The sequence below is a fragment of the Aspergillus aculeatus genome, assembly GCF_001890905.1.
Source record: "Aspergillus aculeatus ATCC 16872 unplaced genomic scaffold ASPACscaffold_14, whole genome shotgun sequence".
NCBI classification, from domain to species: Eukaryota; Fungi; Ascomycota; class Eurotiomycetes; order Eurotiales; family Aspergillaceae; genus Aspergillus; species Aspergillus aculeatus.
Genome location: NW_017962989.1, coordinates 281,509 through 297,618, shown reverse-complemented (window position 1 = coordinate 297,618; position 16,110 = coordinate 281,509). Strand labels below are relative to the sequence as shown.

Below are 16,110 nucleotides of genomic sequence, written 5' to 3'. Positions count from 1 at the left end.
CCTGGGCCCTGCGTCCAAGTAGGGCTGTCTGTCAATAATCACGGAGTGTCGATAAGAGGGAGGAAATAACATCATCGAAGACGCGAGCGAGGATCGCCCCGTCCGTTCGACGATGTTGTGCAAGCAGAACCAGAACCAGAACCAGAACCACCATCCATGTAGGAAGATGGATAAGTAATACGTGTAATGGACACAAGTTCCAGGACTGCGAAGAATGATCCACAGCTTAGATAGTATGTACTTCCTGATTCCTGCATGTGGTCTGGTTGTCTTGGATCTGGATAGGTTGAAGTTGAACCGACCCTTTGAATACTAGATACAATGCCTCTCTTCGATAATCAATAGACTGCCAGTGGATAGCCTAGTTCTTTCGCGGGGTACTTTTGTACTTCCCAGTGGGTTGTTCCCACTTTTGATGGTCATGTGTGAGTGTGTTCCCCTAGTAACTCAGCCCGCGTCGGGGTCCATAAGAGACGCCCCACATACCGGGATTTTACGGGAATCTCTCGTCGTGGTGAGAATAATTAAGATGAAGACTGGGATCAATTATCCCAGTCCTTGCTGCTGGCGAGAGGAGGGAAGGGTCTTAGACTCGTCCTGGTATGGCATGACTTGAACCATGATCCGACGTGCAAGGAAAGATGGAGAAGAAGCAACAAACCAAGCGCGAACGGAAAACTGGGCATTGATAAGATTGGAGGATAAGAGCCAGAACCTGGAGAGTCATCCCCGAGCATCATCCGACTTTAAGGAGGAGGAGGAGGAGGTGATGCTGTTGAGAATGATGATGTACAAGCACAGTGACCAAGAGTCGAGCTTCTCTTTCATCCAATGTGGACCAAAGCGACTGACGCGGAACAAGGGCGCGTCTCCGAGTGAGGCTGGTTAGGCGCGACTGCGGACTTGCTTGGGGGGGAACTTACAGGCAGCCATGGATGATGACCTCGATGATGATTGCCCTGCCACTAAGGGAACTGTCGCTCCGAGACTAAACTACCCACTAAACTCACTCGGTACAAGCCCATAAAAGGAAGGCCCTGTTCGCCCATGCCACGGCTGCAGATGGGACCAGACTAGGTCGGCGGGCGATGCTAGGTCGATGCATCTCTGGCTTGGATGCAGAATTGCCAAAAACAGAAACAATAGTGTTTGATGATTATGTTGACGATGATGATGCAGTCATGCAGTCTCAAATAAGGCCCAGCTGGGTCGCGCCGAAATTCTTCGTTGCTTTCCTGATGTGTATGTACTTACTGTACAGTATGTCTAGGTTGAAGGGAGGGGTATCGTGGTGCCCTCCATGCGCGAACACACCACACAAGACACATACTGGAGCAGCCACACTAGGCATATCTGAAACCGAGTACTACGTAAGAACAACAAAGCCAATCGCTGTGGCGAACAACGACGATTTGAAAAGAAAGAAAGTTGAGTCGTCCTGTCGCGTACCTGAGTCCTCCTTCTGCGGATGGCACTGCGCGCAATGCTGATCCAGCTGACCTTAAGCTGAGACGGCGGGAGGGGGGGAGGCAAAAATTGTGAGAAAAACCATCCTCTCAGGATAAGTAAAGGAGAACCGTACGGTGTAGGCGGGCTAAATAGCCTTTCGCACAGTCCATGCACTTCCTTTTCTGGTCGGGGCAACATCGAATGCGTCGAATGCACTTCAGAACCCATTAATCTTCTGAATGAATACTCGAGTTAGATGTGGATAGACTGACTCCCGATGGAGCGGGTAGTGATCTGTCAGGCTGAGAGGCATCACATCGTCAGCAATATTCTCCTATTGCTGCGTGGTGACGGGTAGCTGTTGTTGAGTTTCTTTGCATTTCTTTTTTCTTTTTTTTGTTTTTTTCGTAGTTCGAAAAGTCAGCCAAGTATGGTTTGAAAGAGGAGACTGTTCGGTATGAATGACTTGGCACAAGGAGTCGAGAGATTTCCCATATACCTTTATCCCTACATGGTTGCGATGCGATGACTGTCCAGGTATCTATAGAACACGGTTGAGACTAAGAATAACAGCAGCAGGATCCCTCGTCATGGTGATGGAGATGGAGAAGGTCTGGAACAACGGCCGCTCTTCGGTCCTGTCTAAGATCCACCCGACTAGTTCAACTCTGTAGGAGTCACTTCCAATTGGTGCGCAAATGGATCAAATTCACAAGAGAGTCAGACACAGAAATCTTAGATGCCGTTGCTAATGCTCAAATCCGAAATCCGTGTTCCGGACTCGACGGAGTGTCGATTATTGCCGTCATCCTACAGGGGAACTCCGAACACCCAGGGACGGATGTAGATGTATTACTGAGTTAGTGCTTCGGAGGGGTAACTAGGGTTTTCCAAGGAGGGGTGAGAGGGACGAGAGGGACATCATTCAAGAGGGGAACTTAGAGGGGAACAGAAGGAGGGGGGATCCAACCTCAAGAGGGACAGGAGGGGTAGCTGGGAGTGGCGGGTTCCATCGTTTCTCCGTCATGCTGCTCCGAAAGGAGGGGGAATGGAAAGAACCTCGATGAATTAAACTCACCAAACAGAAAACCAAAAATCAAATGAGAATGACAATGCAGGAGGAACCAGGATGATCGATATATCGATTCTCAACCTTGAATCATGCTGGATTCTTACTGAACAACATAATGGACGCCCGTTCGGTCCAAGCAGTCAGTCCGCTTAGCCTGTGTGGGAAAAGAATCCCAGGTGGAAATGAAGGGAGAGAACACACGAATCATGTCGGCACTGTTCCTCCGTGGCATTCAAGCGTCGGTGGCATCCTTGTTGGAGGGGCAAGGGGGGGCTGACGAGGGGCGAGACGAAAGAAGAACAAGTGGAAAATAAATAAAATCTGAAAAAGGAAAAAGAAAATAAATAAAATCAAATAAACAGTGAAATAAAAGAGACAAAAGGGAAAGAGAGAGGGAGAGAGGGGCCAGGTGCGTGTGATTTGATTGATGATTATCACAGCACACACACACACACTCTCTCTCTCTCTCTCACACACAGAGAGAAAAGACAACCACCGAGAAAGAAGAGAGCGGAGAGACGGGGAGGCTGGCTGGTCTAACCTTCTTCAGCTTTGCTGTAGCTCGAGTATTTTCGCGTCCTCCCCTCTCACTGTGGAGCGTTCGCACGCAATGATCAAAGACACATCAATTGAAATTGTATTCGAATTGATTAAGATGGGCGCTGTATCCATGCCCACCATAGTCACCACTACAGTAAGTACTGTACTTCACTTACAAAGTACCCTTTCAAAGATCAATCAATAGATAAGGGATTACAATCTGACTCTTGTGGTGAACGGCCCCGCAGTCACCGACCGGGCTGGAGTACGTACCACCCAAATTGTGGCCGTGGGCTGTCAGATAGGGGGGGGGGGGTGGAGGGGAGGTAGAAGGAGGGGCGCCCGATAGCTGAGTACTAAAAGAATAGAGATAGGGATGCGATGACTTCGATAATCACTTGGTAGTGCCCTAGACCTTACTTGCTCCAACTGACGTTACTTAGACAACTCAAATACTCTTGTTCTTCACTTGCTTGCTGCTGCACCCACCCACCTAACAGAGTTACATACCATACCGCTTTGAAGCTGCTCTCTCATACCAAGCCCAACCCCACAATAACAATAATGAATTCATCGTCACAGAAGAGAAGCCCCGGGTCGAAGACGGAGAACCAACCAATGCAATCGAGAAATGCACAGAGGATCCAAAGGATCCGGAGGCTCCCTCAGACTCTCAGTTAGCTAGTGGTTGCTGCGAGTCCTAAGGCTACCTACCTTCTAGGGTTAGGTCGCAGGTGACTGCCGCTGAACGAGGGTTCCGTCACTAATCAAAACAGGGATAGGGTGCTAGGACCTATTACATTATTATGTAGGTATAGACAACAATCTAATCATTATCGCATAGGCTCTGGCTGGAGACTCTGGACCAATTTCAGATCTAAAGAATCGACATCCATGATCATCTACATATTATGATCAGGGGAGAGAAGAAACATGTAAATGCTGCCCGATGTTGTGCATATAGGGAGTCAAGTTCTCCCATGCCAGAACAAAAGAAACAACCCCAAAAAAAACTCGGATCAATTTAACGGATGTTGACAGGTTCTTTTTCTTTACCTGGTGTGTGTGTGTTTTTTTTTTAGGTTAATTTTTTTTTTTTTTTTTTGCTTTTCACTCACGCTGGCTGTGTGTAGCGTGTAGTGCGGAGAGGGAAATTGAAGAGTGGATATAGATGAATGCTCCCTCACATCGGACTAAACTAACAAACGGTCGATTCAGCCAGACGAAAGGACAAGCAGGACCCCCCGGCTGAACCGGGTTGACGGGTTGGAAAGTGTCCATGTGGGTTTGGGAAGAGGGAGAGTCCACCTGGAAGTACCCATCCACAGTCCAGTCTGTGACTCTGGCTTCGGTAATTGGGGGGAGAAGGACCAGAAAGACCAGAAATTATGGGTCAAGGAACTTTAGGAACTTTAGAGCAAAGGACGTGTCCTAAGCGGGATTGGGGATAGTGCGGTGACGCGGGTTAGTCAGAAATTCAAAGGAACTAAATAATTGAAGAAGTGGCAATAGAGGAATGCAGTGCGTGTCTGTGCCGGAAGACCGCTCAAATCGCTTGATTTTGCAACCCCCTCCGTCAGTCCCGCCGGGAAACGAAGCCCCTCTTTTCCGCCTCCCACTTCCCTGTTGTTGTGGTTCTCCTGCGCTGCTCGTCGCCCAAATCAACTGCCAACACCGACTGCTGGTCACGACCGCCTCACTTGTCGCGGTCCAGCGATCGCCCAAATCTTCCTTCCCCCATCAGCTTGTGCCCACGTCCTGTCGCGACTTGCTCGCACTTCCCCCCTCCCCTCCCCTTCCTTCGACCCAGACTCTCCCTCTGTCTGTCTCTCTCTGTCTCTGTGTCTGTCTCTCTCCCTCCCGCAAATTCGCACCGCACTCTACTTTCTCCTCATCCATTCACCATTCAATCTTCTCCCCCCTCCCTCCCTCCGTCCCTCGTCCCTCGTCCCTCTTACCCATTCTTTTCTTCCTCTTCTTTTCTTCTTCTGTCTGCCTCCCTCTTTTCTCCTCCTTCTCTCTTAACGTCTTTCCTCCCCCCCTTCCCCTCCTCCTCTTCTTTTCCCTTCCCTTTCCCCTCTTCCCTCCCCTCCTACTGGGTCATTATTCAACATCTTGCTCGCCTTCTCTTCCGTTACTTCTTCTGGGTCTTTCTCTTTCCTCTTTTCACTGCCGATTTTCGCCATTCTGGCCGTCCACGCCACTTTCACGATTCCCCTCTCCTGATCCGCCTGTGGCTGGATAACTTCAACCCTTCCCCTCATCCCTTCGAGTTCAACCTACGCTCTTCTCCAAGATACCCCCACACAAGGAATGACCAGACAACAAACCGAATCCTTGTCGTCTACCCGTCTTCAGAATCGGTGTGAAATCACGAAAGGAACGATAGCGCAATCTTCGCAGTCGAACCTGTTCCATTGAGATCCAGCCTCCGTGCCCTTGGTTTCGCTGCCCGCCTCCTCACCCATGGCTCCCAGCGCACCCAACCCGGCGGCCTCCGCACCCGTCAAAAAGACGTCCGTCCCAGAGAAGAAATATAAATGCCAATTTTGCAATCGCGCCTTCAGTCGAAGTGAACACCGCAGCAGACACGAACGATCGCGTAAGTAGTCTACACAATTTCTGGTTGAAAATCTTTGTGATGAGTTGGCTGCGCTGATCCTAGTGGCGGTGTGAGGCTAATTCTGGTTTTGACCCACAGATACCAAAGAGAGACCCTTCAAGTGCTTAAAATGTCGGAGCACCTTCGTGCGTCGAGACCTCCTTCTTCGACATGATCGTACTGTCCATGCCAAAGATGGTGGCATTCCACTAGTGTCCGAGGGCAGGCGACGCGGTGGCGCAGGTGTGCGAAAGACTTCCCCCACCTCCGGCCCCGCCAGCAAACCCTCGATCACAGTCGATCCCACTACGCTCGAACAGATCGAGGCAAGCAGTGATGGTATGGTCGATCTCGAAACTGCAGCCATGTTGATGACAGATTTCCAACACAAGGCTGCAGCCGCTGCGACTGGTCAATCCAACGATCGTGCTGACTCCGATCGCTCATTTTCCCCCGGACGCGGTTCGTTATTAGAGCCTTCGGTCGGGTATCTGTCTGGAAACGCAACACTCCCGCAAATGCCCTGGGATACCCTTGTCTCGCCGGCTGATACAAAGCACTCGATGGGGTCGCCCTTCGCGTCCCACGATGGTGGAGCCGATTCGCATCCACTCCCGTCAGTGATGGATCGGCACGGTCCCGTAGGCGATGGTTTGGCTCCCTCGCTCCATTCTCTGGTCAACTCGCTCCCCATGTCGGGAACCTCGACGCCGAATGCTTTGTCCCCGTATCCTTCGATGACGGGTCCTGTCAGCCCTGTGAACTACCGTAGATCCCCTGGTCCCAGCCAGGCCTTGACACTGCCCAAGGCTCCTCAAATCGCCAGCGAAACGGAGCGGAACATGATCGTGGACCGCCTAGAGGATGCGGACTCGCTTGGTGTACTGCCCGACTCGTTCCAGCTGCCCCCCACATCTGCACTCAACAAGTACCTGTCGACGTATTTCAACCTGTATCACCCTCATCTTCCCTTCCTGCACCAGGAGTCGTTCCAGCCCGCTGACGTCTCGGCGCCTCTGCTTCTCGCCGTTCTCTCTATCGGTGCTTTGTATACTTTTGAGCGGAAGGACGCGTTCATGCTTCATGTGGGGTCCAAGATGCTGGTCAACCAATTCCTGCAACACAAGGAAAATTTTGACTCAAGAAAATGTCCGCTGTGGGCGATGCAGAGTACCCTTCTCAACATGATCTTCGAGAGTTGGAGCGGCGATCCGAAGGGACTGGAGTGGACTTGCTCCATCAAGAGTCTTTTGGCCAATGTGAGTACTTTGTTGATCCAGAGGTTCAATTGCTTGTACTGATCGATTATAGATGGTTGCTGGAAATCGCTATCAACTGAAGCTTCGCACTGAGGGTCGTGAGGGTATCCCTTCCAGAGAGGATTGGATTGAGGATGAGTCTTGCCGCCGTACCTATTTCGCGGTCTACATTTTCTTTGGCATGCTCACCTTGACTTTCAACCACACCCCAGCGATGAGCTTCGACGAGTTTGACAACCTTGAGCTCCCTTCTTCCGAGTCTCTGTGGAACCTCGATGTGACCGACGACGACGCTTGGCGCCGAAGCCTGGCCAATGCTTCCACCTTGACCGTTCGAGAAGCCCACGATTGTCTTTTCCAAGGCGAGCAGACCCGATACAGTGCATTCGCCACACGCGTTCTCATCAACGCTCTCTTTCTCCAAGTGTGGAACCACAAGCGCAGTTTCGAGGCTCTGCAGGACGTGGTTACCGAGTACAAGCTTCGCCTCGCTCTGGAAACCTGGGAAAGCTCTCTTGAAGTCTGCGAGCCCGAGACGATGGTGGTGCCCCTCAGCACCCCTCAAAAGGGCCACCCTCTGATCTTCAACTCGATGGCGGTCTACCGAAACACTCGCGCTCGCCTGGAAGTGGATCTCAAGTCAATCCAGGAGGCTCTGCGCTACCACTCTTCGTACGAAGTAGCTGCTGCCATGACCGTGGCCCGCGAGAAGGTCAAGCGGTCTCAAGAGATGAACAAGGTCATACAATCGTGCTTCGAGTGCATCGAAATAGCGGCCGTTCAAGGTATCAACTGGGTGGCGCAGACGTCTGCCACGAACTGGAGCGTCGAGCACCCACTGTGTGGCTTGGATTTGATGGTGATCCTCAGTCTCTGGCTCTATCGCCTGGAACATGACGAAGAGCCAGCGACCGAGGCGGAAATCGCCATCTACAACAAGGTGCGGAATCTGTTTGATGATGATGCCGTCGATGGGTTTGGTAAACTCAGCTCTACCGTGGCCCGTGTATGGGGTAATATCCTAGACGGTGTGGTAGTATGGGGGTAAGTCAATCACCTCTGGTTTCGATTGACAGTTCAGGTCACTAACTATTCGAACAGCATTACCAAGCTCATGGGCGAGTCATTCAAACTCCATTCGCAAGCCTTGATCGGCTACGAGGATTCGTTGCGCGTTGCCAAAGACCAGCCTATTCATGCAATGCCTCCCAAGACGTTGGCCAGTGTGGGAACGGCATACTAATGCTGCACATGCCACGGCCACGGTGACCCCGGTCGCCTGAAACACATACACTTCTCTACATTCATTCAACATCATATTTGGGACACTGGATTTCGGTTTAGGGTCGGGAACGGATGCGCAAGTCTGGGCGGCAAGATGTGATTTCCGGTGACGAACTCAACCGCCGCATAATGATTCCTTGCTGGCGTTCCCCGGCTCCTTTTCATTACTTTTCTTTCCCCTATCATGCGTTATGGTTCATATTTCTATCGGTTTTGCAAGAGCTCACGGGAGTCCGGTGTGGTCATTTTCTTGTTTTGATGGGTTGATTTTTCCCAGGCAACATCTCGACACCCGGCTGGTCCTGTGTGTTCTTCCCTCGCACTCGGTGGAGTTGTTGTTTTTTTGTCTGCTTTCTATCTGCTCGTCTACACCCTTAATTCTTAGTACTGTCCGTTCGATTCTTGCGCATGAGCGTGTTTGGTTTTCTTTCTTTGGGGTCCGAGACATGTTGTCTTTGACTGCTTTTTCGATACCTTCTGTCCGTTATATACTTCTTTTCTCTTCTTCTCTCATCTCTCTTAGTCCTTCGTTGACATACACTTTTTCTTCCCTACTTGTTGATGCCATCTTAATGTGAGCTTGCGTGCTGTTCATGTGATTAACGCGTCCCCGCCTGTTGATTGTTTCTCCGCTCTATTGTTCTGCTGCTTTGGGTTTTTCCTATTCGCATGTTGCGATCTAAAGATTCTTTTTTCTTTTTCGATGTTGATTCTTTCTGCACTGTTGCACATGCTTAATTGGTTGTAGTTTGTTCTGTACAATAAGTAATTTGCACACAAAATATAAGTATTTGGCGGGGATTGCAGTTCGGTAGTTGTAGTATGATAAACCTGTCTGTCCTATACCTTGGTCATCCACATGATCAACACTATGACTATATTTATTCCTATAACTCCTACTCAATCATATATACACTTTGACTAGTGGGGGGGAGTGGGGACGGTCAAGAACAGACAGGCTCAACGACCAGGCAATAACCACAAAAAAACCCCAACGCGACCGCGACACTGACCACCCCATACAGATTAGGCCTCCCGCCGCCGGGGCAAGCCATTTCCAAATCCGCAACCCAGGTACTGACCGTCGTCGCGGCGCCGCAGAACCCATCCATGACCCCCTGCAGCCCCTGGCAGCCCACGACGCCCGTGCCCGTGCCTTCGACTCGTTGTGGATCAAAACACCCGGCCAACACGAACGTCCCCAGCGGGCAATGCGGGCACCCGCGCATCCAGCCATTGGGAGAGGTAGTAGCGCGTCCCGCAGCCGAGCGGGGGAGAAGACGGCGTGAAGACGGCGTCTTGGGGGCCCGGGGCAGGGGGGTTAGGGATTGGAGGCCTAGTTGGGCGAGGGTGCCGAAGATGGAGAAGAAGGTTAGGTAGATGAGGGTTCTGGTGCTGTTGATGGGGGTTGTGTAGGTGTGTCTTCGGTGGGCTTTGCGCGGCCCTCGAGGGACCACGGTTAGCGTTGGGGGGCATGGTCGGTTGTGGGAAGGGGGGAGGGCGCTAGTTTCGGTGAGGGCATTGTCAGGTATTATTATTGCTTTAATTGTTGTGGTTGTGGTTGTGATGCCATTTCGGCGTGATGGTTTGCGACAGGGAGGATGTTCGGGGAGGAGTGAAGTCCGGAGAGACAGAAGACTGTGGAGGTGGGGTCAGTGGAGCACACGCTGGATTGTGGTTCGCTGGGCGAGATCGACCGGGTGAACCTGGGGATTTAAGATAACGATTAAGGAGAGAGAGAGAGATCATGATAAACAACTTATCAGTCCGGACTCCGGAGATATCCTCACCTGGAGGAACGATAGGCGATAGACGATACAGGATACAGTGAATGCAATCAATGGCAGAGTGAATGAAGAAAGGAAGAATGCCTGAGGATCAGCGGACCAGGCGCAGGTGACTTTCTGTTGCCTTGTTTGTTTTACCCCTCATTCCCAACTGCATCATTTCCACTCTTCTTCTTCTTCCACCAACGCACTGCTACCTGAGCTACTCCTAGCTACTCCCAAGCTATAAAACCTCTCCCTCTCCTCCGTCTCTGTATCTCAGCCCAACTTTTAACATTACCAAGATTCAACCACCATGAGCCTCCCCTCCAACGTCCACGTCTCCTCCCACCCCCTCCTGCAGGCCAAAGTCTCGCAACTGCGCTCCTCCTCCACCTCCACCCGTCAAACCCGCGATCTCGTCCACGAGATCGCCACCATTTTGGGCGTGGAAGCTTTTGCATCTGGCTGGAAAACGAAGCAAGATGGAACGGTACGCTTAACCTCTGGTCATTCCACTACCACCATTACCAAAAACTAACCGCCAACAAAGGATAAAACCCCACTAGGCATCGAATACCCAACCACGACCATCGACCCCTCCAACATCGCCCTGGTGCCCATCCTCCGCTCAGGACTAGGCATGACCGACGGTACGCGCAGCCCCAGCCCCAGCCCCAAATTCCCCAAAGCCACATCGCATATCCTTATCAGCCCCTAATCTATCTGCCCCTCTTATCTCCCACCACGGGGATTCCTTATCTTCCGGCCCAAACAAACCCCTCTCCACCCACCCAAAATAAAACCATCCTAACAAGAAAACAGCCATAAACTCCCTCCTCCCCACCAGCATCCCCATCTACCACCTGGGCCTCTTCCGCGAGCGCCTCACCCTGCAACCGGTTGAGTACTACAACAACCTGCCCTTCCACAAGGCCGCCGGCAGCGCCAACCCGGCGGCCGCCGAGACGGCCATCCTGCTGGACCCGATTATCGCGACGGGCGCCACGGCCGAGGCGGCCATCCAGCTGCTGCGGGAATGGGGGGTGCGGCGCGTCGTGATGCTGAGCGTGTTGGGCTCGGAGGCCGGGATCCGGCGGGCGGCGGGGACGTGGGCGGACGGGGTGGAGGTGTGGACGGGGGCGGTGGACGCGCAGTGCGACGAGCGCGGGATGATCGTGCCCGGGTTGGGGGATATTGGGGATCGGTTGTTTGTGGCGATTGGGAAGTGAATCCTTCCTTTCTCTTGGGTGGTAGTCAACTGGGGGGATTGGGGGGATCTCTGCGGGGGGTAGCATTGTCATTATGGCATAGATAAATGAGGTTATGCGCAGGGTTACAAATCCATTGCGAAGGAAGAGAATGAATGCATATGAGCTTATGAACAAGATCAAGATTCCTGAGTATCTCCTTGTACTCCGCATCAAGCACGAACAAAACCACGCCCGATGCACAGTCCGTAAATCAAGGCCCCCCCTTCCACCCCATAACCTCCATCTCCACCCCGCCGCCGGCCTCATTCCCCCGCTGCCCACTACTACTGCCCGTCCGCCCCTCCACCGGGGAAGACCCTCCCACTCCCACGCCCACTCCCACTCCCATACTCCCCGCCCTCTTCACCTCACTTCCAGCCCCGGAATCCCCCCCAACCGGATGCGACCTCAAACTCAAATGCCGTTTCCCTATTCCCAATTCCAACCCAAAGGCAGAGGACGCTTTCCTCCCCGGCCATTTCTCTTTCACGTCGCCTTTCACATCGTATTCCGCACTAGGCGTCGTAACCGCCACCCCGATCTCCTCCTGTGAAGGTATCCGCTGGTGCTGGTGCTGGTGCTGCTGGTGATGGTGCAGTCCCGCCAACTCCGCCCGCTTCTCAATGATCTTCTCGATCCCGATCGCCGAGCCAGATGCCGTTCCGGTCGCGGTGGTCGGGGTCGATGTCCCTGCACCTGCGCCTCCACCGGCATAACCACCACCATAGCCACCCGCGACACTGCTCCCCCCACCGAGGACCGTCGTCGACCCGGCCGTGATGGTAGTCGAGGTGCCCATGGGCCGGTAGTCCGGGTGCAGGCGCTGCTCGTGCAGGCGCGGGTCCACGCGCCGGGTGTCCAGCATCTGGTGGCGGAGTTTGTCGCGGTGGGCTTCGCGGCGTTCGATGGCTGTTTCCTCCCTCCCCAGGGAGAATTCTTTATCAGTGATCTTGTCTGGTTTTGCGGGGGATAGCGGCGGTGCTTTGGATTGAGTCAAGACTCACCGTTCCAGATGTGGACATACACGGCCATCACGACGAAGCACGCGACCAGGAACCCGAAGAGGATGCCGAGTTCGTGGCCGAGGGATTTCATGGGGGTGTAGGGCGGGATGTTGGCGGAGGATTTGGCCATGCTGTTCTGGATGGGTCCGGGTGTGGTTAGCTTTTTGGTTTGGGTTTGATTTTGGGTTTGGGTTGTTGGATGGGGGGTGTTGAGTGAGGAGAGGGTGGAAGGGGAGGACTTACTTGTGATGGTTCAGGTGATGATGGTGCCTAGTTAAGGGTTCCGTGGAGAAGATGTGAACAGTTTAAGGTAGGCTGTTAGTTGTTTGGGGCTGGGGTGGGCTCGGTGATGGTGGGTTGTGTGGACAGTCTAGGTGGGATGCAATCGGATTTGTAGTTAGTATCCAGCCCTTAGACAGGCTTGGATACTGTCACAGCCAAGTATTGACTTCACTTGGCAGAAACAGCAACACGCAGCAGTTAGATTAAGCGAAGACAGGAGATATACCACGCGGCACACCCTTTCATGCATGTGAGATTCCTCCCAAGGCCGTGGTAGCAATAAGTACTGTACTGTGCTGTGGGGAACGGCTGCTGGTGCGCTGTCAGCACCAGAACACGAGGTCCGATGCGCATGGGACGGGAATTCCTTTGTTTCATGGCGACGGACACTGACGAGGCCAAGCAGAGATTCATATTCCCAAAACTGGTCTCGCGCAACGGACAAAGGAACACACCACACACCTTGGCTCACATGTACACGCGCGTCGGGAGATTTGTCCTGTCCATCGCTCGCGGCGACTTTCAACAGTCTGACAAATTCGGAGATACTACTGTCAGAAAATCAAAAAGAATTGTTCATAAATAATGGTGGTAGATACATCATGAGAATAGAACAAGAAAAGACCAGCGAGCCACCTGTCGGCTCGACCCCAGATCCAAGGTATCATATACACATACAATCAAGCATCAAAGAAGAAGAAGAATTGCCCGGTCTATACATGGTGGCTTGGGTATGCATGCAAAGAAGACGGAAGAAGAAAAGGTATAAAACAAAAACCTGCAGGGACCGTATCCGGTATCCACATGGTATTAAGTGACCAGTCCACTGCAGATCAGATCAGATGCAGGTGCCAGAGGTTTGGACCCAAGGTATGCGATGCGCTCGTAGCAAGGTGTAAAATTGCGACCAACGATTCCAATGCGGTTGCCGGTCAATGTCGTCAAAAGGTAAAATCGAGAATTATGAAACTCCGTATGCAAAGGTAACAGGTGCGGCCACGGTATCGATCCTTCAGCCCAGCATGACGGCCGCCAGCGCTGTACAGGTCAATCCAATGGCCATTCCGATCCACGGCGTCTGTCCGAGAGTGCCCTCACTGCGAGCGCGCAGGGCTTTGGTGTCCCGCGAGGAGGCGGCCAGCGTCCCCAGTCCGCTATCGATGGTGGTGTCCTCGCCCGTCCGAATCCCCCGCTCTTGCCATTGACGGACCTCTTGTTGGATTCCCAGCACGTTTTCTCGGTGGTCGGGCCGGATTTGAATCTCTGGTAACGGAGCAGGCGGGGTGGTGTTGGGTAGGGAGGGGGTGGGAGACGGCGCCCGGTCGGCTTCGGCGGCGATAGCTATCGTCGGAACGAGACAGAGAACGATTGTCGAGGGCCTCATGATGAACTCGGAAAACGCGACAGGCTTCAAAGCGACAGAAAAGCGATCGGGGATGAGCTTCGTGTGTATATATAAGACGAGATTATTGTTGTGCGTCGAGATTGTCGCGGGTTGAGATTAGATTGACTGCGATGCGCAAGGCTGCCTCCACCAGGCCCCGAACGTGCGCAATCTCACTCGTGCAGAGAAGGGAATCCACCACCACTGCCACGGTTGAGAGGTGTCGCACTAGAATTATCCAGCCACCACCACAGTAAGCAGCCAAGTCGGGTAGAAACTGGACCCGACAGCGCGATTGTCGCACACTTCGGAAAGGTCGAAGCGAGGGCGGGAAGCAGGAGGAGGAAGAAGAAGAAGAAGAAGAAGAAGAAGAAGAAGAAGAAGAAGAAAAAAAAGAATGGTTTGGCAAAGTCTCCTGAAACTGGTGGGAACGAGGAACGGACTCAGCCACGGGAACGACAGGCAGCAAAAAAACAAACTCAAACTCAATTCCGCCTTAGCGAGAGTATGTCGATTTCGATACGCAAGTAACGAAGACCCAAAGCAGACGGACAGAAGGAGGAGGGGAAGCGAAGAGGAGGAGAGGAGGAGGAGAAGGAGAAGGAGGAGAAGTATGGGGGAGGGGGAGAAGGAATAGGAGCGAGTAGCGAGGAGGAAGAGGAGGAGGAGAGGGAAGATTGGGAGGGAGTTGATTGAGTTGGAGCGAACGGGCGGAATAATCATAATAAAATAAATAATAATAATCAAACCCAGGGGGTGCACCATGTACCATGTACCGTGTACCGTACCTAACGGGGGTAACCAACGGCCCAGAACACTCCAGTCTCCAGCAGTGCCAGTGACAGGCTAATGGCCCTGACCCTGCTGCAAAAATTAGTGCCAAATTAGTGGAAATTAATCCCAATTCACCTGCCCTCTTTGGGTCAAGCGACAAGCAACTGCTCCACTCTTGGGGGCGGATTGACGGCATTATCGTGGGTTCTATTGGTTCCCAACTCTGAGCCGTGCCCGCACGGGCTGAATTGCCCTTACTTGGGGTTAGTTGCTTGTTGATCGACCAGTTGATCGAATGTCTCGTGCTACTGAAAGCTTCGAAGCCTTGTCAGGATTTTACAGCCAAGTGGAGCTGGAGAGCCCAAGGGTCGGTCACTTTCCCTGTAGTAATCAGTAATGAGTAACTTACACAGTACAGTAGTCACCTAAACGTGGAACCCGCAACCCGCGGGTTCCAAACCCTGAGGTGAGACATTTCATCTGCGACGGTTAGATTAAGCTAAGACTTTGACACCACCAGCAGTTTACTACTATGTAGGTACTCAGTGAGTAGTGTTCTTCCAAACTTTATGCGAACAGCTAAACACTGTTTTTTTACTACCACACCGGCACTGTCCGGATTATCAATCCTAGCGGCGAAACTGGGGAGCTGATGGTGTCATAATGGGGATCATCAGCCGACATAGAGGGGCTGGTCCAGTGGTCAGCCTTGGTTGTTGTTTGGTTGTACAGTGCAACAGCTTCAAACCACTTCTTGTATGGCGTCATTACAGCCCCTCCTACCCTCACCCTCACTCATACTAGAGTACTATTGAAACTGGATTCCTACAGAAATCCAACAACTTTCCCTTTCCACTTGAGGTCCAACTTGGCGCCGCTTTTGGCCCACTGAGCGGCCCGGAGCGTGGGGGTAGGGGGAGCACAAAAGTGCGTGTCCTGAGCAATCCCTGAGCGCTCGTTTGAGGTTACAGGTGTTGGTCATGTGACTCAGCTAAACTGTGCACAACTAAAGTCATATTTCACATTAGTCCTTCCTGGTGTGTCCTTTATTTTCCCGGTCTTCTCGAAATATCAAGCCCTATTTTAGATAATTATTTCTTATATAGCCCTAAACCAAATATGACAATTACCGTGATCCCGAATCTGACCCGAATCTGATACTAGCTCCAATAACATGTTATTGCGAAGAGGGCCCGCGGGTCAAAAGCCCGATCTACTACTCCCAGATACGAGCCCACAAGCCCACCTCTCGGCAGGTCTTGTTCGACATGTCAGTGAAGATAGTCCTTATGGAAACGACACAGGCCAAGAAGACGATTCAAGAAACTGACGATACTCACATTGACCCGTCAAACATCCAAAGCATATTTTTTCAGCACATTCTTCTCTTTTTTGCTTTGAACAACGCATAATGAAGCAAGAATAGGACTAGGTGAGGTAT

The 16,110-nt window shown here is 52.3% G+C and overlaps 4 protein-coding genes across 4 annotated transcripts; 2 read left to right on the top strand and 2 right to left on the bottom strand.

Moving 5' to 3' along the window:
- Positions 1-5,793: 5,793 nt before the first annotated feature.
- Positions 5,794-8,165, top strand: ASPACDRAFT_62834 (uncharacterized protein; the record flags this gene model as incomplete). Its single annotated transcript, XM_020203830.1, has 4 exons — positions 5,794-5,809; positions 5,859-6,922; positions 6,975-7,966; positions 8,024-8,165. The coding sequence occupies 4 exons, from the start codon at positions 5,794-5,796 to the stop codon at positions 8,163-8,165; spliced, it is 2,214 nt and encodes a 737-aa protein (XP_020053470.1).
- A 2,063-nt stretch (positions 8,166-10,228) lies between these two features.
- Positions 10,229-11,346, top strand: ASPACDRAFT_80621 (uracil phosphoribosyltransferase). Its single transcript, XM_020205688.1, has 3 exons — positions 10,229-10,465; positions 10,526-10,625; positions 10,798-11,346. Exons 1-3 carry the CDS (start codon positions 10,289-10,291, stop codon positions 11,202-11,204), a joined length of 684 nt encoding a protein of 227 aa, XP_020053469.1. The 5' UTR covers positions 10,229-10,288; the 3' UTR covers positions 11,205-11,346.
- A 151-nt stretch (positions 11,347-11,497) lies between these two features.
- ASPACDRAFT_80620 (uncharacterized protein) lies at positions 11,498-12,349 on the bottom strand (the record flags this gene model as incomplete). The annotated part of the gene is made up of 2 exons (XM_020205687.1): positions 12,230-12,349; positions 11,498-12,134 (listed from the first exon to the last, which is right to left on the bottom strand). Coding segments are annotated over exons 1-2 (632 nt in total), but the record flags the coding sequence as incomplete, so codon positions are not given.
- Positions 12,350-13,066: 717 nt separating this feature from the next.
- On the bottom strand, positions 13,067-14,284 carry ASPACDRAFT_123916 (uncharacterized protein). The gene has a single exon (XM_020196691.1). It carries the CDS (start codon positions 13,893-13,895, stop codon positions 13,524-13,526), a length of 372 nt encoding a protein of 123 aa, XP_020053467.1. The 5' UTR covers positions 13,896-14,284; the 3' UTR covers positions 13,067-13,523.
- Between the last annotated feature and the right edge of the window lie 1,826 nt (positions 14,285-16,110).